The following is a 24,115-nucleotide window of genomic DNA, read 5'->3' on the forward strand; positions in this document are numbered from 1 at the left end:
ACAACGTATCATGGGTGTTGTAATGATTCTTACTGTGTAATATAGTAACATCCTGTTTAATAGAAAGATCTGATGGCTATATTCCTGTATAATGTCTCTGAAAAAAAGCTAATTGCTGTAATGATTGTTGTTTCTGATATTTACATAGCAGTGATTTGTAAACTTGTTAAAACTTCCTAAATAAATAGAAGATTGAGGTCTAACATTGTCCTCGCGTTACTCTTGTGCAAAACTGTTGCTTTCAGTGAGGTTGCACAGGTGTAACTGAGTGTGTAATCTGAAGACAGTGAGGTTGCACAGATGTAACTGAGTGTGTAATCTGAAGACAGTGGAGTTGCACAGGTGGCCTTACAGTTAGAACCTAGATAATAATTCTACTTGTGATGTACAAACTATAAGAGAATCTGGTTCACTCTCCCAGAGCAGTATTGGCTCTGTAAGGTTGACAGTAATAAAAGGTAGCATATACATTTAAAAAAAAATTAAAGTCAGCAAATATGGCTCTGAATACCCACTGGGAGAATGCCAATTCGTGAGGTAGTCTAGAGCAAGCACATTGTTATGCTGCCCCCAAACCAGCCCAAGAGGAAGATTGACTCCTGGACTCTCAATCCCCCTCCTGATCTCCATGTTGCTTCAGGAGTCACAGAAAAACTGTGACAGTTGTGACCTGTTGCAGCATATTCACCCCTACATACCAGTATAGCTACATCACCAGGTGCATTGGGGAAGTGGAGTCAAGGCTCCACGCACTTCTTGACCCTACCTGCCCATTCCCACCCATTTGCCTAAGGTGGGGAACACAGGAGTTCGGTGTAGCCGATTTCCCTTTGCATGCAGGAAGGTATGGTGTACCAGATTGAGGGAGTAAGGAGTTGCCTTATACTCTTTCCCTTACCCCAGCAAACAGGACAAACTATGATCGATCCCTAAGAAGGCACCAATTTTATTATCACTTTTCATAGCAAATCTATACTTCAGTTCTCTAGAAGAAATACAGAAACTGTTGTAATGAGTCCAGCAAGTTGAGACAATCCAACACAATAAGACTGCAGTTTAGGTGGGAGAAGAGGTTCAACTTTAAATCCCAAAATTTAGGAGGAGATTTAAGGGGGAGTTTGAATTCATCTTTCTTCTTTAAGTTTGAGTACCTCAAAGAATAATAATCTGAAGGGAAAAGGGAAAGAGAGACTTAACCAAAGCAAAATTAGCGAACAACAGGATAATGCAGTAGCCTATAGAGTAAGTACCAAAGGGGCCAAAATAAAATAATTCTGAAGAAAAAATAAGAGAAGAGAGAGAGAAATTGAAAAATAGAGTGGAAGAACTGAAAAAAAGAGAACATCACAATGGAAGAAACTGGAAAAAAAAGTGTTCAGCTGCTGGCTAATATGTTTGATTATTCTCTACTACCCCAAAAATTAGGAGTGTAAAAGATTTTCTCAACTCCTTATTCTTTCCTCCTATGTTGTTCAATGGTTTGTTTAAAGCAGGATTTTCTTGTAGCACTTTCTATGGAAACAGTTATGTTCACTGGCCATTTATTCTTCGAAAATTTCCATTTCCTTTCCCATTCTCTCTAGCTGTTATGCCCCAAACCCAGGGTAACATGCAGTGCAGTGGAATAACTCACAGAACTTCTGTACTCTTGGACACTCAAACATTTGGAGGAGTAGAATGAACCCACAGTAGGGTTTGAGCTTGGATCATCAAGATTGCTACCTGATGTACCTCCTTTTGAATGGTGGTATAAATTGTTACTGATCGATTGATACTGGTGTCTGCATATAGCAGTCTGGAGAATTCAGTTGCATTTGTTTAAAAACTGTAGTTGTTATGGTAATTAAATGATTGGTCTTGTCTTGGTTGCTGGTTACTATGGCTACTGTGCTTAAACAACTGGTGCTATGTCAGTTGCTAGCTATTTCTTTTCTATACAATTACCGCAGCATTTTCTGTTTGTTTTTTCACGCCCATAATGCTGGCTGTTGGTGAACTTGTTCCATAGATGAAGAATTCTTTAGCTTCCTTCCTCACCAAAATTCTGAAAGATTAATATAAACTTTGTTGTATATATTCACACTCTTGAAAACAAATAAAATTTACTAGCCTACAAGTTCTCTTATTGCTTTTTACTTTCTTTCCATTTCTTTATTATATTTTCTTTCTTTTCTCTCCCACTTTTTCTTCTACTTTGCTTTGATTTTCTGTCCATTTCCCCCCCTCACTCTTTAAGTAGGTTGTCCTGTTTCTCTCTTCTGTTCCTCTTTTCTCTAGGAGTCGATATTTTTCCCCCTTGATCTCTCTCATGCTGCTTGTGACTGACAGGGCAGTATGCACTCTGCCTTGGGGGCTCATAGGCAGCCACTGCCTCTCGTGGATCCAGTGCTGTGGAGCTTTAGCCTTCTGGCTACAACACCCTCCAGTTCCACCCCTTAAGTCCCAGAACAACAGGAAACAAGGAACTCAAAAGAGTTTAATCTGGCAAGTCTTCGGTGGGACCCTGCCCTTCTACCCAGGGCCTGTCTTCAAACAGGCAGTTGTTCGGTCGGTCTTCCTGAGCCTGGTCTCCCTATTTGCAGGGTGGCTTGCCTAGCTGGCCAGCAGTCCCAGGTTTCTCTCAGAGAGGGAGAAGTGGAGGTCTGTTCTCCTTCCTGGTCAGCCAGCCTTAATTAAGTCCTCTTCTTTTAGCTCCCCTTTCCATTCCTGACACATGCTACAGGTGTCTCGGAGTGGGGCTAGTTGAGATAGTCCTCTCATGGACAGTCTGGGGCTTGTACTCCCCATCACAGCCCCCCCCCCCATGTGTTCTTTTCCCTTATCTGAGTGTCTTTGTCCCCATCCCCAGTCTTTCCCATATCTTGGAGTCCCCTTTGGACCCCACACTTACTTTTTAATCTCTGGTTCTTCTTTGGATCTTTCTTCTCCCCAGCTACTCTCTGGCTCTCATTCTCTTTTCCTTTCCCTCCTTTCCCTGAGTGTCCTCCTCCTGCCACAAAGTCACTCTGCAGAAACAGCAAGCATGGGAAGTTCTTTTAGGTCCATTGGCTGGTGCCTTCTGGAGCTCTAGGATTGAAGGGATGGCTGCTTCTGCTTCTCTAACTCTTTAGCCTCTCTCCTCCCTCTACTCAAGATAGGTTCTGGGATTTTAAGGGCCCCTCCTATGGTTATTCCATCTTCTTGCTTTGTTTTCCCTCCCTTTGCCAGCTCTCCTCCTCCGTCATATCTTCCATTTTCCAGCCCCTTGAGGCTCAAGTGAAAGAATTGGTTGGAAGAGGGGAAGAGCTACCACATCTGTACATCAGCCTCTGAACAGAGACTGGATATGACTTTCATTTCCCACTGAAAAACTTGCAGGCAGACAGGTGGCTGAGCCGCAGATAGCTGGATGAGAAGCTTCTGCCTTTCAACCAGCCACTTGTGACACTGTTTCTGAACACAGAAACAGGCACATAAAATGTAGCAAAGAGAGAGAAAACTGCAGAGTGGAGGCCCAAAACTTGCAGGGACCAGCTGGAGACTTTTAAAGCCCTGGAGAACAAGGACTGGTTTTTCAGCACACAGTGCAGCATGCTGAGGTTCAAGCGCAACTGTGTTGAAACCAGGTTTATTATTTCCCCTCCTTAACCCTTTTCTGTCTTCACTTTTTTGCATTACTGTGGACAAGACCGCCATCCTTCCTACCATTCAGACCTGCATGCCTTAGTATGTCTCCTGTCGCTCCTTCCAGCACATTCATATGTTAACAGATCTTGCTGCTTTCTTCTCTACAGGTTTTCTGAAATCTGATCCCCGCAGCTAATAACTTCTTCACACCTCGTTTATAATCCTTCTTGGTTATTATAATCTCATCCTCTCTGATACCCATGTTGCTTTAATTCAGTCATTCTAAAAGCCTGATGCAAAGATTGTCTTGCTTGCATGTGATTTCCTCTTCAGATTCTTCCACTGATTCTCACTTTGCCTCCTGTTTTCAATTTAAACTTTCTCATTCTCTCCCTGCACAGTAACACTCCACGCCTCATCTCATTGATTGTATCACTCCCCAATGTGCTCTTCACTCACCCAGCCTTTTGGCCTTTTTGGTGTCTTTCCCTCAGCAGCAGCGGGAACTGCAAATCTGTCATCCTCAAGAATGAAGTTCATGAGAGCAGGAGACAAATCTTTCTCAGCTACAGGGCCAAGACTATGGAACTACCTTCCAGAGGGGAAGAGTGACTGCATTTCTCTCTACTGTCAGAGAGAAATGCAAAACTCACTACTTGGGCCTGCCTTTCCTACAGCAACAATAACTGAAACGATGATAGTCAAATGCATGCACCAGCTATCTCCAGGGGAATCTAGAGTACATGAAGGACTTTATTCTATCCTGTGCAAATAAAACACTTGGGTGCCTCCAAGCTGAGCGTGCAATAAAATCTTAAATACTGTAGCTCACAACCACCCTGGGTGAGAGGCATGCACTCATTCTTTTAACCCTTTTCATATGCTATCATTGCATTGAGTACTATAACATATAGGGCTTTAGGAGCAAACTATACATTCTAATAACTGTAGTTAATATCAATTTGTGTGACCAGTGGTGCTGCCTCCTTACTTATGCAGCTGTGTAAAAATTTATTCCCTGACCTCTCTTTTTAGCAGAAGTTTTTTCCAAAAAGGGGCTTGCTACTCAAAGCTTGCCAAGTATGAAAACTCTTCGGGTGCTTTTGAGGTTGGCTTCTTTTGTGCTTGCTTCTAAAATGCACCATATTAAATAAAAATGTTCCCAACAGTAGATAACTCAGTTTTACTCAGGTGTTTCTTACCTGTTTGTTCAAATGTGTCAAAGTCCATAGAAGGTGATTTTTACAGATCTGTAAAAAGGCCCCACTTTTCCAATTACAATTTATTGACACGTTTTCATAGATTTAAAAATTTAGGTGCTTAATTCATTAAAAATATTAAATTTTCTGAGTACTGATGCAGGTAATGAGGCTGCTGCTGATTTCTCTCTTTCTTCTAAACCTTATTCATGGAAACTGACAAACCCATAAGTATAGAAGCACTAGTGGGTGCTACTATAGTGCATAGAAAATATTCTAAATTAGTAGCCAGTTGTCACAATTACCAGGATTACTGCACCTCTACCTCTCCTGGTTTCTCTACATAAGTCTAGCTTACCAGGTGTCTATCCATCTACCACATGGGGCTCCTGGTAGATGTAAGATTCCACTAGACACCCCAAAACCTCTGTGGTCTGGATGGCACAATCTGATCCCTTAACTCACAAACCAGTTCTCTCTCACTGCTTTGGGGAGAGTATCTTCAAATCTTGCTCAGTCTTTGATACGCCCTTGCAGGAACCAAATAGCTTCTTAGCTGTTTATAACCTTTTGATCTGTTAGCTTCCAGCATTGACTAAACAAGGCTTGCAGCTTTGCTGGAGATAGGATGTAGAATCCTTAAATCTAACAGTTTTCCCCATTGCCTTTCAAGTGTGTTGTGGGATGTTCCTATCTGGGAGCCACTGTCTTCCATTCCAGGTGACAGCCCCCATTGAATTAAAGCAATATAGGCATATGATAAACATTCCACTAACCCTAGTATAGCTATACAGTCTATCTCAATAACTAGGTCACATACAATATTCATAAAATTATTATATAGCAGCTCCTCATCTGCCACACGAATCACTTCTTACTTTCAACAAATTGCAGGGCTTTGCCTCACGATGTTGATAGGTGATAATTTGATTTAATTTATGGCTAGGTTTTTATGGTCATTCTTTTGCTAAGTGTTTAAACCTTTTCATCATCAGATTTGTTTAGGAAGCTTATTTTCTGCCTTGTACAGTGCTGTGTTTGCTTCTCATTTGTTTTAGTAGATATGTATAGGTTCCCAGCATTTAATAAGTTAATATTTGGAATTTAGATGGGATAGAATAGTTAAGTTTGCCTTTTGCTTTTTATAGAAATATAGTTAGAGGAATCAAGAACTTCCGCATCAACTCATGCTGTAACTGTCTTTCTAAAACTGTTACCCCTGCAATTATGTTAGCAGTTAATAAGCTTTTTATACAGGGTATGGATATTATCAGTATTTTTCTATTTCCTGTCACTTATCTAGTTTATATTTTTCTGGAAAATGAGTCAGATTTTATATATAAAATTCAGTAATAGCACTGGCTGAAGAAGGACAGTATAGGCAAGTGCTATGCATGCTTCCCCAGACAGCTCTCTTAATTCTGACCTGCAACCCCCTGGCTATTCTGCTTGTATGCCTCTCTTGAGCAGAGACTGCCATTCATATCAGATTTTGTGGTGGCTTTCTGATATGGACCATTGGGCAACCAGGATGAGACTGCAACGTTTATTTCCATCTGTAGCTTAAGACAGAATTAGAATCTAGGTTTCCAGAGCTGAAAGGCTAATGCACCCATTCATTGAATCATTTACAGGACCTGTATATGCACACGGCAGTTGTACACGTTTATTGCGATGTATTTTGTTTTTCCATTTTCATGGGTAGTGTCTTACAAAATTTATTCCTCAAAGCACAATTGTAGAATCTACTTTTTTCAATTTTTCTCAGTCTTTATTTCTGTTAAAAGAACAGGTTTTGTGTACAGGAAGTGAGTAGAGGTGAGTTAAATATCTAACCACCAAGCTTCAACAACATGTGACATCAGTCAACATCCTGGCTGCCTCATATTTCAGTATTCAGACCGGGGCACAGCCCAGAGATAGATGTAGCAGCACTAAAAGATGACCTCCTTATGACCTTGAACACATAAAATCTCCCTGTGCATACTGCTGCATCTATCAGCAGCCTTTGACACACTAGTCCACAAGATGCTGCTGATCCATCTAGCTGACGTACCAGAAGTAGATGGCCCAGCACTACAGTTACTCCAATCATTTGTCTCCAGCAGAATTCAGGGAGTGGTGGTAGGCAATTCCTCCTCTTCCTCCTCCTCTTAAAAGGCCCTTACCTGCAGGGTCCCCCAGGGATCCATACTATCACCTCTTCTCTTCAATATATATGAGGCCACTGGGGCAGAGAATGAAATGCTGTGGGCTCAGCTGCCAACAGCATGCCAATGGCACTCAACTATGTCTCATTCTCAACTGATGCAACCGTTGCCACTGTTACGATGTCAGAATGCATACAGGAAATCAACTCAGTGCAGATGAGCTGGCTCAAACTGAACCCTGGCAAAACCCAAATGATGCTGGTTGCAAAGAGAAATGCTTTTCCGAGATAGCCAAGATATTGTCTCCCCCATTTGTCAAAGTGGTGCAGTGCCTCAAAGTCCTGTTTGACTTCACACTGAGCTTGGATGACTGGGAAGCAGCAGTTCCCCAAAATGCCACCTTTCACCTCCAACTTGCTAGGAAAAGTCATGCCTTCTTCCTGGACAAGGACCTGGCCACAGTGGTCCATGCATTTGTCACCTCTGGTCTGGATTACTGTAACTCACCGTATCTGGAATTGAGTGTGAAGATGATGGACAGACTCCAAAGGTGCTGCAGAATGTGGCTGCCTACCGTCTCCATGGCTTAGGCCACTGTAAGCATATCAGATCTGTGCTCAAGTCCCTTCACTGGCTCACAGCCAGTTTAAAGGCCTTGGTCCTAATTTTCAAAGTAATCAATGGATCAGACCCCAGCTACATCAAAGACTGAATGTTGATCTGTGAATCTATGTGACAGTTGCATTTGCCTGGGGCAACACTGATCACAAAACCCAGGATGAAGCATGTGAGCACTGGAGACAAAGCATTCTTATTCAAAGGGATCCAGCTATGTAATGAACTTCCAGAGGAGATCAGGCAAATTCAGTCTGATCATCTTTAGGAATCACGGTAAAATTTTCCTCTTTCAAAAAGCATTTTTACCATAAGAATGACAATCAAAACACTGACACTTCCTTGTACCCTAAACCTCTACAGGCTTAGGGTACAAAAAAATCAAAGCCAAGATCCTATCCCAAGCAAAGTTTTGACCCTGAAATGGGAGAAGTGCCAGAGACTGCATGAAGTTCACCAGAAACTTTGCTATTGTTATTCATGGAAGGTAATTGGACACCATGGTGGGTGGCAGTATAAAATTCTTAGCCAGAGTTAATGCCACTATTTTTACATCTGTCTTAAAACAAGAAATATTAAAACTTACACTCTATAGCAAAGCATATAGTCTTTTCCCCCCACCCTGGATTATTACCCTCTCCTTGAATGAGGTAGTAGTAGAATTCAAAATTTGTATCAAGTTTTATCAAAAAGGAAGTATTTGAAACATTACTTTTAGCACGTTAGATGCCTTAATATTTTTTTTTAATCTTACATAAAACAACTGGGACAGTCAGAATATCTGACCCTGCCCAAAATATCTACTATTGTGTAGATTATCACTACGGGGCAGATTGTGTGTTATTTAAAAAATGAAATGCAAAAGCTGTTTCCTTTTTTCCATCTCTCAGTATGTGGTTACATCTTTAGAAAAGGTGTAGAGGTCAGATATTAGGAGGTGTTTCCTGTTTGTGCAAACAGATGGCAAGTTGGCATTAATTCAGGCACATGTGTTAGCATTATCAAAATATCTGAGTGCTTACAGAGCTTTCAAGAAAACTTTTAAAATACATTTTCTTTCTCTATCTAAGTCAGGGGTCGGCAACCTTTCAGTAGTGGTGTGCCAAGTCTTCATTTATTCACTCTAATTTAAGGTTTCGCGTGCCAGTAATACATTTTAATGTTTTTAGAAGGTCGTCTTCTACAAGTCTATAATATATAACTAAACTATTGGTGTATGTAAAGTAAATAAGGTTTTTAAAATGTTTAAGAAGCTTCATTTAAAATTAAATTAAAATACAGAGCCCCCCGGACTGGTGGCCAGAACCCGGGTAGTGTGAGTGCCACTGAAAATCAGCTCGCGTGCCGCCTTTGGCACACGTGCTATAGGTTGCCTATCTCTGATCTAAGTGAATAGGATTGACAAACGTTTAATTGCTATTTAGTTACTTTAGTTGAAAATTAGTAGCTGCCCAAAATATAATTTTTTTTATTTTGCAAACACTGAGTAAAAAGCTCTTTTGTGCTTTTTTGTTTGTGTGTGTGTGTGTGTGTGTGTGTGTGTGTGTGTGTGTGTGTGATATGAGTAACTAATACAGTTGTCTTCCCTAAAAGAGACTAAGGGGATTGTATGAATTAGAAGGTTAAATGAGAGCTAGTAGGCTATGCAGCCAGAAGGTTGCTTGTTTACATAAGGGCACAAAACAGGTTCATTACTGTAAATAACTCTACCTGAGTCTATACAAAAAAGGTGTGTATGTCTTTTATATGCAACATGCATTGTCTTGTATACCGCAGAAAGATGAGATACCAGGAAAGTGGTTTAACTAGATCACAGCTTTATTAAGTAACACATCTGGGAACTATCCAGCAATGACTTGTCCTGTGCAGGTCATCCTTTATTTGTAATCTGTACCACCTTGTGGAGGGATGCTGTAAGCCCTCATCCCATTAATACGCTCCCAGCACTGTTGCTGGGACCCCACCACTCTCCTGTGACAATCTAGAGGGTTGTCTCCTTGCTGTTCCAGCCATTTGGAGCCCCAAACCCATTCCCCACCTCCTCTAGGAGATGCCTTTTCCTAATCTGCTTCCAATTCCGGTTTATCAGGGAACAGGACCCCCGATTGAAAGAGTACCTGCACTGGGCACCTGCCAAGTTGTGACAAAATAAATTTCACAACCTAATATCACCACTGGGTCCCTGGGGTGCTGAGAGAAAGGAGAAAAACAACCAACCACCATCACCTACACTGCCCAGGTCAATCTGGCAGTGAGAAAAAAAAATCCTTCCCAGCCCCCAAAGGGCAACTAGCACGATGCCCACAGCAAGCCCCCCAAACCCGCTCCTAATCCCAGTGGGCAGAAGGAGGAGCTTTCATTCCCAGTGAGGAATGGTGCCCTCGGCATGAGGAAGGGTTCATAAGACCTTCTCTTGTTTGTGGAGCCATTAGACTTTTGCTGCATCTCTCTATCCAACCAATCAGCCAAAGAGCTTCCCTCCTCAAACCTATGAGGAGGCTGAGTGCCATGAGGAGGGTGTGTGCATTCCTTAAAGTGGCCAAGGGTTTTTTTTCCCCTGCTGGCCTAGACGAAACCTCTCCCAGCTATGAGACAGTGGTGGGGAGGGCACTGTCAGCAACTTGATCATTTCTGCCCTAACATTGATTTTTAGTGGTGATGCAATTTAATTGTCTTCTCTGCTGTGGCCTAAGAAGCTAGGCTTTAGTTAAAACAGTTTCTGTATAATGCAGGTCAACCGTAAGAGAAAAGGGGTGGCTCCTGACATGGGGAATAGACCTTCTACAGCTCCTCTCTTCATAGCATCCACTTTTAGGGACCAATGTTTGAAAGCTGATGGTGACTTCCTGCCTACTCACTGTGACAAACTTTCTGCTGCTTTGAGACCCAGATTGGGAAAAAAGCCATCCCACGGACTCTCGGAGGAAGAGGGTGCACCAGTAGGGAGGTCAAAGGGAAAGTTTCCTTCCTTCCAGTAATTCTTTCATGACTGCCATCCACTGATAAAGTAGAGCACTAAAACCAGAGCTAAGAAACGAGGGACAAGCTGGTAGTCCCATCTCCCCTGTTGAAAATACTAGCAGCAGCTGCTTTTGAGAGCCATGAATGAAGAAAGGCGGGAGAGATTTTGCATACATTTTCCTAGGAACAGTCTTGATATCACCATTTTCCAAGACACCTGGGAGATCTCAAAAAGTTGTTGGGATTGACTCTGGGTGTGAGCAGTGTGGCACGGTTAGAATTGCCTAGTCTGAAACCTCTTACGTTCTCCCTTATTTATTATTAAATTTTCATTACGTTCACATAATAAATAGCGAATTCACAAGCTCTGCTTGGATGTCACCAGACAGCTTGGACCAGATGTCACTGTCAGTGAGAGTGGCGGAGAGGCCAATTGCAAATCTACCATGAAATATGCTCCTTTTGCGTAGAAATTGTATGCTAATAAACAGTAGATGACCCTTAAAAAGATTAGAAGCTCCGTTCAGTCAGGTCAGTCCACCATAGTGCAGATATTCGTCTGAAGTGTACCTGGATATTTGCATATTAAGTATGTTAGGGGGCATAAAATACACTGCAATTTAACATTTGCCATAACACTGTGTATGAATGTGGGGGGAGTGTCTGAAAATGATTTCCTGTAAGGTAAGGCTTGGCAGAAGTCTTCCGCCCCACTCCCCTTTTTGTCTATTTTTAAAAACTGGTATATGTGGGATTACTTGACTTCATGATGATTTTTCTATCCTACCTGCTCTGGGACTGGATTTAGTTAAATTCTCATCTTTTTATACAGTGCCAAACCTTAAACACTTTGCAGATTTGCCTGATCATATTATTGCTGCATTTATGGTATTCCCTATAATTAATAAATAAAGAATACTCGGTAATGGCACCTAGATCCAAAGGCCAGTGAAATGTTTTAAAGGCAATTTAAAGCTATGAAAAATTATCTGATCTGTCTGTCTGATCTGATGTAAGTATTTCTAGGAAATGTGTCACTCTGGTATCTGCCTAAATCTGTTCTTACTGCATCCGTAGTTTAGTAAGATGTCTGTTGTAAAAGTGATGGTCTAAATAGTTAGTATAGAAATTGCTTTTTTAAAGATTGAAAACACTATGTTTTTGAGTGTTGCGGGTGCCAACTAGAAGGCTCATTTCTGAGAGGAAAGGGTGACACTTGGTAGTGTCAGTTGACAAATAACATGAACTTGTGAAGATTTCATAGACAACCAGAATAAATAACTCACTAACGATGCTATAGGTACAGCTGGAAAGGCAGCTACACTTATTTCAATCATCAGATAGACCAGTACATTTATAAATTAGCACATTTATTTGACTGTCTGATGCCTTATGATTTCACTGCTCTACAGCCAAAATGCTTCTGAAATAAATGTAGTCAAACTTTACTAATTCTGGGTCACTGAGAACGAAAATGATGTTTAAAATTGTTGATTGGCTCTAGTTTTCAAGATATGCTATTGGGTCAGTATATACGACCCTTGACTTGGGAATGGCGGTGGATAAGTGAGTTATAAAGGGAAGGGATCTCAATTTAAACCAGAAATGACTAAAATACATCTTTGACTGGATCTATGAATAAATCTATGACTGGGTTTGGACAGTACTTGCTTTTTAGGCAAAACAATGAATGATGCAATCTGAAGCTGGTATTGCGTCATACATGATATGAATTGCATCATGTTATTCCTAGAAGTCATGGATGATGCAATCATAACGAAGCTTACATCACTCTGCTGAACAAATTGCCCTATATCAGCTCTAGAAATCATACAGTGTCGTGCTCTGTTTTTGTCAGTGTTTGATTTTGCAAAGGGACACATTTCTGTTTAGCCAAAGTGAGCAGAGATGCCTCGTACTTGTGTGAACAGTGCAGATAACTTCTGCTATGTTTGTGGTGAAGTGACTTTTGCATCACAAAAGCGCAGTATAACCACTATGGTTAAGAAAGCCTATCACCTTTATTTTGGCTGCAAAATTGGAGATCAGGACAAGAGGTGGGCCCCACACATATGCTGCAACACTTGTGCAACAAATCTTCGCCAGTGGTTGAACAGGAAAAGGAAATGTATGCCGTTTGCAGTGCCAATGATTTGGAGAGAGCCAACAGATCATACCAGCAATTGTTACTTCTGCATGGTGCCTCCAGTTGGGAAAGGTGTGTCAAAGAAGAAAAAGTGGACTGTGCATTATCCAAACATTCCATCAGCTATACGCCCAGTACCCCACGGAGAAGGACTGCCGGTTCCTGATGCACCAGACTCATTCTCACTTGAGTCAGACGAGGAAGAGGAAGAGGATGAAACTTCTGGTCCTGAACCATCAATGTCACAGGACCCACATTTTCTCCCATCCTCCTCCTCTGAACCACACCTCATAACACAAGGTGAACTGAATGACCTTGTCAGGGATTTGGAACTACCCAAGAGTAAGGCAGAGCAGTTGGGCTCCAGACTACAGCAGTGGAATCTCCTGGCAGGTGATGTTAGGGTTTCCATGTTCCATGACTGTCAAAAGGATCTTGTCCCATTCTTCTTCATGGAAGGTGATCTGGTAGCCTGCAACAACATCGATGGTGTGATGGCAGCCCTCAACATCGTTCACGATCCAGATGAGTGGAGACTGTTCATTGATTCATCGAAGACGAGTTTTAAAGCTGTTTTACTGCATAATGGCAATGTTTTGCCATCAATTCCAGTTGGTCATGCAGTCCATATGAAGGAAACCTATGACAACATGAAACAACTTTTGAGGTGCATAAACTATGACCAACATCAGTGGCAGCTTTGTGGCTATTTGAAGGTTGTTGCTCTCTTGCTTGGTCTGCAGACTGGATACACAAAGTACTGCTGTTTTCTCTGCGAATGGGATAGTCGTGCAAGAGATTCCCACTACATCAAGAAAGATTGGCCACTCCGACAGTCATTGGAGCCTGGGAGGAAAAGTGTTCAGCATCCACCACTTATTGAATCAAGGAAGATTTTCTTACCACCCTTACACATCAAGCTGGGTCTGATGAAGAACTTTGTCAAGGCCATTGACAAAACACAAGCAGCTTTCAAGTACCTCCGTGGAAAATTTCCAAGGTTAAGTGAAGATAAGATAAAGGAAGGTGTCTTTGTTGGTCCTCAGATTCGTGAACTTCTTCGAGATGATGCATTTGACCATGCACTGCGTGGCAAGGAAAAGACGGCATGGAAAGCCTTCCAGTTAGTGGCAATACATTTTCTCGGAAACAACAAGGCAGACAACTACAGGTTGTTGGTGGAAAACCTCCTCAAGGCATACAAAAGCCTTGGTTGCAACATGTCACTAAAGATACATTTTTTGCACTCTCCTCTAGATTTTTTTCCACTGAACTGCGGAGCAGTGAGCGACGAGCACGGCGAGCGATTTCACCAGGACATTGCAACAATGGAGAAACGCTATCAGGGCAAATGGAGCCCATCAATGCTTGTGGAGACTATTGCTGGATAGTGACAAGAGATGCTCCATTTAATGAATACAAGAGACAAGCCAAGAAGCGCCGAGTAGACACTGAATAGGACTAAACTATGTACAGAATAGTTTTTTGCATTTTGTTTCATAATACATTTTATTTATATAACCCTTTTGCTGATTTTTAAAGTGTTACATAAGCAGGACAGGTGAAATATTATCATGTAAAGCAACCATAAACACATGAAAAGACCTAGGTTTACAATTTATGATTAAAACTCTACTATCTACACAATATACATAGACATAAAATGTAAAAACTTAAATATCTTAGAAACAGTAGCCAATCAGTTGTTTTAATTGTCATATTTGAATTCAGCACATCAAAATACATAATAAATAGCACATTTTATCTCTGAAGCAGACGACTTCTCAAAAATTGTAGACCAGTGTTTCCAGTGCATAGAAGAAAAATGTCATAAAACAGACAACCTTCTTCAATACATCAATTTTTCTTGAAATACATTCAGTTAAATACACTGGTGTCTTTTTTTCCCTTCATCTTTTAAAGGAAATAAATACAAACAAAACTGCATTAATGCAATATTCTGGTTAGATTTTAAGTTAATTGCCCCAGCCCAAAGAAGCTTAAAGAGAAAAGCAGAGCTGAGAAAACATAACTCTTTTTTTAAGAGGAAGGTCTTCTGAGAAAAAGAATTCTAGGCCCAAAATAGAGCAGCTGCAGGAAGGAAGCCCAGATCCCATACAAACTGAAAGGAAGAAGGAATGCTTTCCACAATAGTGAGAGAGAGGGAGACACAGGGAGTGGGGGGTTAACAAGCTGCCTTATAGACACAGAAGCATCAGGAAAAAACACATAAAACAGAGAGATTGTAAAGGAACAGATGTTTTTTTCATGGGCAGTAGTTCTAATATTACCCATAATCCGTCAAAAAAACTTTGCTGATACATCAGTGTTACCTCTGGGCAATTATGTAAATAACACTTGACATTACTGTATGTATTTGTTATACTGTAAAAAGTAAGCACCTTACCATTCTTTTTCTGTGGTTTGGTTACATTTACATTATAAAATTAAATTTCTGTTTCTGTAACACACTGTGTACAAAATGCATTTACTTTGGAACAATGCCGAAATGTAAAACATGATATTTAATAGAGTAAATCTAGGCAAGGAGGAGGATGTTTTCAAAGTCATTTCAACTGGTGTTAGATTCATACACTCACTTAGATAGTACAGTGATGGCTGTAGAAAACTTTTACATAGACATCCTCAGTAGGCTTTATTCTGAGTTTACCTCTGTGATTTTGTTGGTGCCCTGAGAAATCCACTCATTTCCTCCTCCTTAATCCCCTGCATTTTTTGCCTTTCCCATCTGTGATGATCAATGTTTCAGCCACTATCCTTCTGCCTAGGGAGAACTAGACTTCAATGCCAACCCTTAATTGGTGAGCAGAGCTGCTGTTAAGTAATACAAAGTGCTCACACATCTTGAGGTTATGGGCTTGATACTGCAGTCAGTGAATGGAACTCCTGTCAACTACACAGAGCAAGAAAAAGCTCAGGTTTTATGTCTGTTGCAACAGAAGCAGTCAAACCTCTGTGTACTTGGGGAACAAGAGACCAGAACTCAAAGTTGCTCTCCTTCATGGTAGTGGGCTGCATCTCCTTCAACACATATGGAACACTAACATGAGGCTTAAACAGGAAATAAATATGACAAATAGCTCCTATTTATTAGTATAGGTTTCCTTAATGTAGCAGAAACATTTTGATTAATTAGTAAAGCAAGAAAATATACCCTTTTGAGTACTGTAATCATTAAAGACTATGATATTATAGAAGTTATTGTTTGAAATAAACATTTTACTTATAATACAATTTATACAAAACTGTCAGTTTTTGATATCCTTTTTGGGTTAAAGAACTAATAATAATAAATATCTGGTTTCAGGGCAGGGTGATTAACTGGAATCGACTCTTTCCTCCTTTACGTCGTAGACATAATGCAAATTATCAAGATAATGGCCAGTCTGAGCAAGAGGCACATCCACCTGCTGAGGTTTCTGAGGAACAGGTAAATATTTTTGTATTTTAAAACATAATTTAAATGGATGAGGGGTTGGCTACGTGTACTATTTATCATAATCTGTAACCTGTGGTAACCTTCTATACAGTTAATATGTTGGTAGCTCAAACTAGAATACTAAATGACAGTTACAACATGAAGACAGATTGAACTAATGCAATTGCATTTATGGATTAGAGCTGCAAATTTATTTTAGAATTTCTGGCTTTGTATATAGCTTTTTTTTTTAAAAACAACCAGCTAGTTTTACTATTAAAATATGGTAAACAAATGGAGACTGGCAAATAGTTTGCATTATTCATGTTGAATATGGGTGGAGCTGTTATTATGGCAGTTTTGATTCTTTCATTGAGTTTGCCCTCTAAAGTTTCCACACTCCATCATATATACACATCAAGCCACATAAATAACACAAATAAAAATTTTATGCCAGCTGTGAATGGCTACACATGCGCAATATAAAACTCAGTAAATACAGTTCTGTTTCATTAACATAAGACAGGAATTGCTATGTTCTCTTCCTGCCTATTGGACCAATCTCCAATGAAAAAGTAAGAACTGGTTGTATTGCATTCACCAGTTTTTAGTTCCCTCTTCCCCAGTGTCCGGACATGGTGCTGCTGCTTTCTTTAGCTCCCAGTGCCTCCTGCAGGCTGTCAGACTGCCTCTGTGGGTCTTCCATGGCTTAGCCTTCTGGATGGGTCAGTTCAAACCCCTTCTGGGGTACAACAAAGTCAAATAGAAGAAGTACCTGACCGTTCTGGGCCATTATAAATAAAATAGTTTCTTTACCCTGCTTGGGTTTAACTCCCTTTCCAGAAATAAATCAGCAAGGTTACTCGTGTCACTGATCATGGCCAGCAATAGGCCCTGACCTGACCTGGTTCCTTTGGCTATTGGCCTAGGGAGCATCTCTCCTCACTCCACAAGCTCCAGCCCAGAACTGCCTTGGTAGTAGCAGGTAGCTAGCTTTATTTCAGCCTGCTGGGCCTTGATTGGCTGTTGCTGATCCTTGCCCTTCTAGTTGCTGGAGGACCAGATCTCAGTGGTTCCCAAAATGGCTGCTCCTGGGATGCTTCTCTAAGCAAGCCCAGAGGCATAGGCACCAACTCTGTGCGTGCTTCCGAGCTGTTTGGCGGCTTGGGGATGGCAGAGAGCAGTGAGCAGTGGGTGGGCAAAGGCCTCAGGGAGGGGCTGGAGTGGGGGCCGGAAGAGGCGGAGCAAGGGCAGGGCCTTGGGGGCGGGAGGTGGAGTGAGGGTGGGGCCTCGGGGGAGTGGGGCGGGAAGAGGTGGAGAGAAGGCGGGGTCTTGGGGGAAGGGGCGAGGTGGGAGCAGGGCTTTGGGGCAGAGTGGGGGTTGAGCACTTCCTGGGAAACATAAAAGTTGGTGCCTATGCCCAGAGGTCTAATAATTGTTGCCCTTTTCCTCTCAGAAAGCTTTTTCCTGGGGTGGATGTAGCAGAGCAGTGGATGCTCCAGCAGGGGGTCACAAAGACCTGTTAAACCCCATCTAGGGTGACCAGACGTCCTGATCAATATTACGGGTTTTTCTTATATAGGCAACTATTTCACACACACACACACACACACACACACCCAATCTGGGGGGGAAAAAGTATCCTGATTTTTCACACTTGCTATCTGGTCACCTTTCCCTGCACAGGGACTTTTAGATGCCGCTGGTTAGGAAATCTAGTTTGATGTGAGACTATTGTTGCAAAGATGTCAAAAGTAGCATAATTCATTCTTCCCATAAAGATGAGACGTAAACGTTGGATTTAAAAGGGAAACCCACACAAAAATGATCAGTATCCTATTTGACAACCTGACAATGTATTAGTTTTCAAAACCTTTAGTAATATATGCATAGATTAAATCAGAGAAAAAGATTTTTGAAATCCAGGATAAATGTTACAATATTGAAAGTACTACCAAAAAAACAAAATGCAGCTTTCTTGCCAACGTCCAGTCAAAACTATGTTCAGAATATGCACAGTCTACGTTTCCAGATACAAATGCTAGATTCACTCTATTTACACTATTTAACATTTTTATCAATGACCTGAAGAAAACATAAAATTATTACTGATAAAGTTTTCAGACAGCATAAAGGTTGGGGAAGTGATCAGTAATGAAGAGGACAGGTCTGGATAACTTTGTAAACTGGGCACAAGCAAATAATTTGCACTTTCATATGGCTAAAAATACACATCTAGGAACAAAGACTGTAGGCCGTACTACCATGATGGCAGGTCCTGGGAAGCAGTAACTTTGAAAAAATTGGGGAGTCATGGTGGATAATCAGCTGAACATGAGCTCCCAGTGCAACACAGTGGCCAAAAGGGCTTGATGTGATTGTTAGATGCATAAGCAGGGGAATATCGAGTAGGAGGAAAGAGGTTATTTTTACCTCTGTATTTGGCACTGTGGGGACTGCTGTTGAAATGCAGTGTGCAGTTCTGGGGCCCACAATTCAAGAAGGAGGTTGATAAATTGGAGGGATTCAGAGAAGAGCCATAAGAATGATTAAAAGATTAGATGGTGATACAGTAGATTCAAGGAGCTCCATCTATTTAGTTTAACAAAGAGAAAGTTAAGCAGTGACTAGATACAAATATTTGTTAAAGACCTCTTCAGTCTAACAGAAATGTATAACAAAATCCAATGGCTGGAAGTTGAAATAAGACAAATTCAGACTAGAAATAAGACATAAATATTTAAAATGAGGGTAATTAACTATTGGAACAACTTACCAAGGGTCATGGTGGATTCTTTATCACTGGCAATTTTTAAATCAAGATTGGATTTTTTTTGTTAAAATATGCTCTAGTTAAAAAGGAATTATTTTGGGGAAGTTCTGTGGCCTGTGTTATACATAAGGTCAGACTAGGGACCACAATGTCCCTTGGAAATCTATTAATCTTGTGACGCAGGAAAATGCATATTTGCCGTTGTGCCCTAGAGGGAACAGGCAGTTGTATTGATATCTACCCTTCTCTCGATGTTTCCTTTTGGGGAAGGGCAGTTTTAATCTTCACTGCAGGCTTCATTAGGGACCTGCCAGTGGAGGAGGAAGAATCGAAGTATCTCCCAGCCTGCTCATGGCTGCCCACTTCTGGGGCTATGGTGTCTGGTTTCAGACCTTATCCCCCAGTAAGGGGGTAATAGTAAGTGCTTCTGCTGCCATGACTACTTGGTGAATTTTGCCAAAAATTTTAATTTACTGTCAGCTGTGATTGGAATAAAAATAAAACTATTTCAAAAGAAATCAGTCAGATTTTCACTTATAACTAAACACAATTAAAAAAAAATGTAGGTTTTACAATTACTCCGGCTTGAAATTGGTATGATTTATCCATTTGGGTATTGAAGCTGGCACACTGTGTTATAACATAAAACAAAATTGGATTTAAATGCAGTACTGTTTGAGTCAGCATGTATAAAAGAAAGTTGGCATGCAGACAAAAAGTTAACCATCAAAATTATATTGTAACATGTGAAAGATGCTTCTCAAGTACCTACTGACCACTGGAATTACTGTTTTATTGCAAACTGTATTTTCTCAACTGCAGTAATGTTTTCTGGCTTATCCAACCATACCAGATCAGATAAGTATTTGATATTTAAAAAAAAAAGATATACCATTGCACAGAGTGTTCAGTAATAAACCGAACGGTTTTGCTGCTATATGATAACTCTAAAAGGAAAAATGAATAAAACTGTGATTAAAGGTGTTTCTTTCTATTTCTCTTACAGGTTGCACGACTTATGGAAATGGGATTTTCCAGGGTAGATGCTTTGGAAGCTCTGAGAGCTTCAAATAATGACCTTAATGTAGCTACCAACTTCCTACTGCAGCACTGATGATTGTCTGTGATGAAAAACTTTAGTTGATATGTTTATCTACCATCAGCAAGAGGATCAAAGCCACCTGCTGGATAGACTCATAAAGAGCAAAAGCCAAGAAGAAGAAATGTCTACTATACGCGATGTTTCAAAGTAGTGTTAATGGATGACACTGACTGTTCCTAAACCCCCAAATAAAGTGGTGGTTACTGTTCTGGTTATTCTTTAAAAGTAACTTTTATCTCTATATGTTATATGATATCATCAAAATTTATTTTAAAAAATTTGGTGTCTTTCTCTTTTAAATCAGTATTAGACATATTATCATTCCTAATAACTAGGAAATACAGAAGCAACTCAAACTACTGCAAACAGTTAAATTTACCTATCAGGAAAAATTACATTTCTATTTTTTTCTCAGTTTCTTTGCTCTAAAACTGTAACTCTACATTATTTTACAATATTTTGATTTTTGATCACAGTAATGAGAAAATGTTCAGATGTGGTGGGTAATGTCATTTCCATAAAGAATTATGGGACTAACATGTCATTCATCAATAAGTTTTATTAATGTTTGTAATATTTTATCTCTCTCAAAATCCTTTTTAAATAAAAGTTGTAATTCAGTACCATAATTCATGTAGGATACCAGAACTGTTATGTGCGTATTGCAGGTTACATTAAGTGACTGGTATAAATTTAAACTATACAAATTGTGTAGATGACTTTACAGATCAGACAGCATGAAAATACTTGAATGGAAGCAGTAAAAGGGAATTTGCTGATTACAATAAAATCAGGCCTGACATCATTAATCTGATTTGGGAACATTTCCATGGTAACATGATGGATGTGTTTAGTATGCTGTGTGTTAGTTTTGGTTTTTTGAGCAGCCTATACATTTCTTTAAAAGAAAAATACAAACCAGGCAGAGGAAAAGACGGTTCTTCTGGTTCTGTCTGGTCTTAGTTTTCCGCTGTTATAGATACAGACCATCCTCGGTGTACTGTTGGAGGCTGCACTTAATGTCAGTCACTGACTGGAAGGCTAGCCTTTGGAAGGATTGACTCAAGCCAACCGGAGTCTAATGGCAGGGGAGCAAGAAATGGGTTTTAGAGTTTAAAATGATAAATCTACCTATTTCACCTCTTTTTCAGAAGTGCTGTGCCTCCCCAGTTTGGGAGTTTCTGGGTACTCAGCACCTCTGCAAATCAAGCCAGTTATTATGGAGGTGCCAGTTCTGGCTCCATAATTAAAGTTAAGTTGAGTTTTGCACTTACATGTTACACATGTATATATTATACATTTATTTTATATATGTGCATGGTATATGTATTATACATATATGATTGAAAACAGGACTGAAGATGTCAGGGAGAATGAAGTGGGAGGAGTAAGAAGTTGGAAGGAAAGAAGGGAACAGAGGGGAGAGAGAGGAGAGAGAACTATATTTTAGAAATCAAAATGAGGGGATAATTGAGATTTCTAAAAATGGCAGCTTTACTGTATTCTGCAAAATGAACAGAAAATAACATCAGATTTTGTTCACGTTTAGGTACATAATGTACTTACAATAATACAGATTATTGTGCTCATGTCTTAATTTCCATTGGACTGGTTAAGAGATTTGAAATGAGAGACCATTATTTTAGCTTGTGAACATTGTAACGTGAGGTATTTGCATGCAGCTACAGTCTTTTTGTAGACTCTTCCTGCATTTTTAAGTGAAAGATTGTTTTGTTCACATAAAGATGACTGACATTTTTCCTGCATGGGTTAAGGAGATGTCTGGAGTCAGTTAAGTCTGAAAACTGACTGGATCACAAAGAGAAGCCCTGGAACCTTAAAAAGAATCTGTTCAAAAATGGTATGATTATTTGCAGCTCAGTTAAAACTTTTGGAGTACACGTCTAAGAGGTCATACTTTTTTATTTTAAAATACGTGTAAAGTCTCCCCATCACTATCAGAATAATTGTATAACAGGTGGCCATAGAGGGTGATAAATAATTACAGATAGAATCAGTTACCCATGTACAGAATTATTTATTTATATCTTACCCAGTAAAAGTAAAAAATTAAATATAACAGATACACTTCCAGATACTGTCCTACTATAGAAACAAGGGCCAATAGAGCTGCATCCAGATTCCATACAGATTTTACACTTAGAATTTGCAAGTATGTAATTAAGAGTGCAATTCAGGACATTACTAGAGTATTTGCAGATTAATATTCTGTAGGTCTAAATATTTTATTTTTGTTATTTTGTATTGCAATGGTATTCAGGTGTCCCAGTTCAGACGTAGGCCCATTGTGGTAGGCACTCTAAGAATGTACAAACATATTGGATGAAATCCTAGCCTCACTGAAGTCAACGGCAAAACTCCCATTTGACTTCAAAGGGGCCAGATTTCACCCATGGTCCCTGTCTTGAAATGCTTGCAGTCTTCTAGAGTCTTCAGACAAAAACTTTTTGTTCTTTTTGATCCCAGACACTACTGAAGAAGTTTTCAAGGTGATTCATTCAGCAAAGTGGGACTTGTAGAAATTAGAGCTGGAAAAAATCTGTTGGGTCACCTGCTGTAGACCATCTCCATGATGTATGTGCAAGATAGTTCCTTAGAGCATATTTACTAGTGCTTTGTCCAGTCTAATTTTAAATGTCTCAGAAATGGAATTGGTTTCCATGTGGAGTGCACTCCAGACATTTTTTGAAGAGGCAAAAGAAAGTGTCTGCCCTTTCCCTTTAGCAGAATACAAATCAGTTTTCTATAGGGAAAGGCTGCAAGGATGAAATCCGGGCCCTGTTGAAGTCAGTGGCAAAATTGTCATTGACTTTATTAAAGCCATAGTCTCACCCGGAGGATATGTCTTCACTGCAGCTGAGAGCCTCCCAGCCCAGGTAGACAGACTTGCACTAGATTCACTTGAGCTAGCATGCTAAAAATAGCAGGGTGGACATGGCTCTGGCAGAGATGGGCTAGCCACCCGAGCTCAGACCCAGGTTGTTGGGTGGGTTGGGAGCCTGAGTGCTGTCCAAGCCTCGATGTCCATGCTGCTGCTGTTAGTGCACCAACTTGAGTCCTGCTAACATGAGTCCACCACCTGGGCTAGGAGGCTTTCTCTCAGCTGCAGTATAGACCTATAGACTAAGAGTCTCAAGTAGTGGTTGCTATTACAGATTTCAATAAGGCTAAGAACATTCTTTAATGATGAAGCTTCTGTTGAGCAGAATAATTTATCAGAGTGAGATCTTTAATTGTTGTATGGTATTTGGGAAATGCACAGAGCTTTCCATGGGATGGCTGCAGAACTCTACAGTGGGAACGGCAGGTTCCCAGGGTCTTCCCTTTCTTTTAAGGTGCAATATGGTGGAGCTCTTTACAGAAGACATTGTACTTGTCAGAAATGTCCTCCTCTCACAGCATAGGGGACAGAGATTGCTACCTCTCAAATGATTAAATTTACAGTAACATTTAGCTTCTTATATACATAGATGTGGTATATAGTGCCTATTGATGCCTTAAGTAACTAATTATTTAAGCAAAAGATTATGTGCACTTATTTTTGTACAAAAACAAGCAAAATACATCCTAGGAGTGTCGAGACACTTGGCAAAATACTCAGCCATCTTACATGTGGTTATGATGCTGTATATAACTCTGGAAAGTCTCATTGTGGCTATAATATGGGTTTGTTAAAAGAAAATTAAAAAGATACATTCCAGGAATCCTCTCTCTTTTAGTGCGTGTGTGCATTTATTGTACTTATGTTTAACTATATATCAGAGGTGTCCAAACTTTACAGCACTAGGAACCACGATTGGCACTTTGCAATCTAGTTTGTCTATGAATATGCACAATATTTTTTTGTATTTGTACCTATCTTGATAAATGAATAGAAATCAATTGCCAGTTCACTAGAGAGAAAAATCTGGTATTGATTAGCTTGATTTTACAATATAATTTCAGGGAGAGATGGCCCTTGTGTAAGGGGACACTAAAACTCAGTGGTGGTGTTTTGGTTGGCTAGCTCCCAGTACCAAAAGAAAGGGGAAGGGATCAATGGGAAATCAGAACCCTGAGACTGACAGTCCCCAGGAACAATGGGGAGAGGTCAATGCTTCAGG

At 40.3% G+C, this 24,115-nt stretch overlaps 1 protein-coding gene across 1 annotated transcript in view; it reads left to right on the top strand.

The window, feature by feature from the left end:
• UBAC2 (UBA domain containing 2) overlaps positions 1-23,029 on the top strand; it is a 148,520-nt gene extending 125,491 nt beyond the window's left edge. The window contains exons 8-9 of the mRNA XM_026647085.2: positions 16,006-16,128; positions 19,896-23,029. Of these exons, the coding sequence (XP_026502870.1) occupies positions 16,006-16,128; positions 19,896-20,003 (231 nt within the window). The 3' untranslated portion in view covers positions 20,004-23,029. The remainder of the gene's footprint in view (positions 1-16,005; positions 16,129-19,895) is intronic.
• The last annotated feature ends 1,086 nt before the right edge of the window (positions 23,030-24,115 follow it).

The sequence above is a fragment of the Terrapene carolina genome, unplaced genomic scaffold (genome assembly GCF_002925995.2).
Source record: "Terrapene carolina triunguis isolate 2854851 unplaced genomic scaffold, T_m_triunguis-2.0 Scaffold21, whole genome shotgun sequence".
Classification (NCBI taxonomy): domain Eukaryota; kingdom Metazoa; phylum Chordata; order Testudines; family Emydidae; genus Terrapene; species Terrapene triunguis.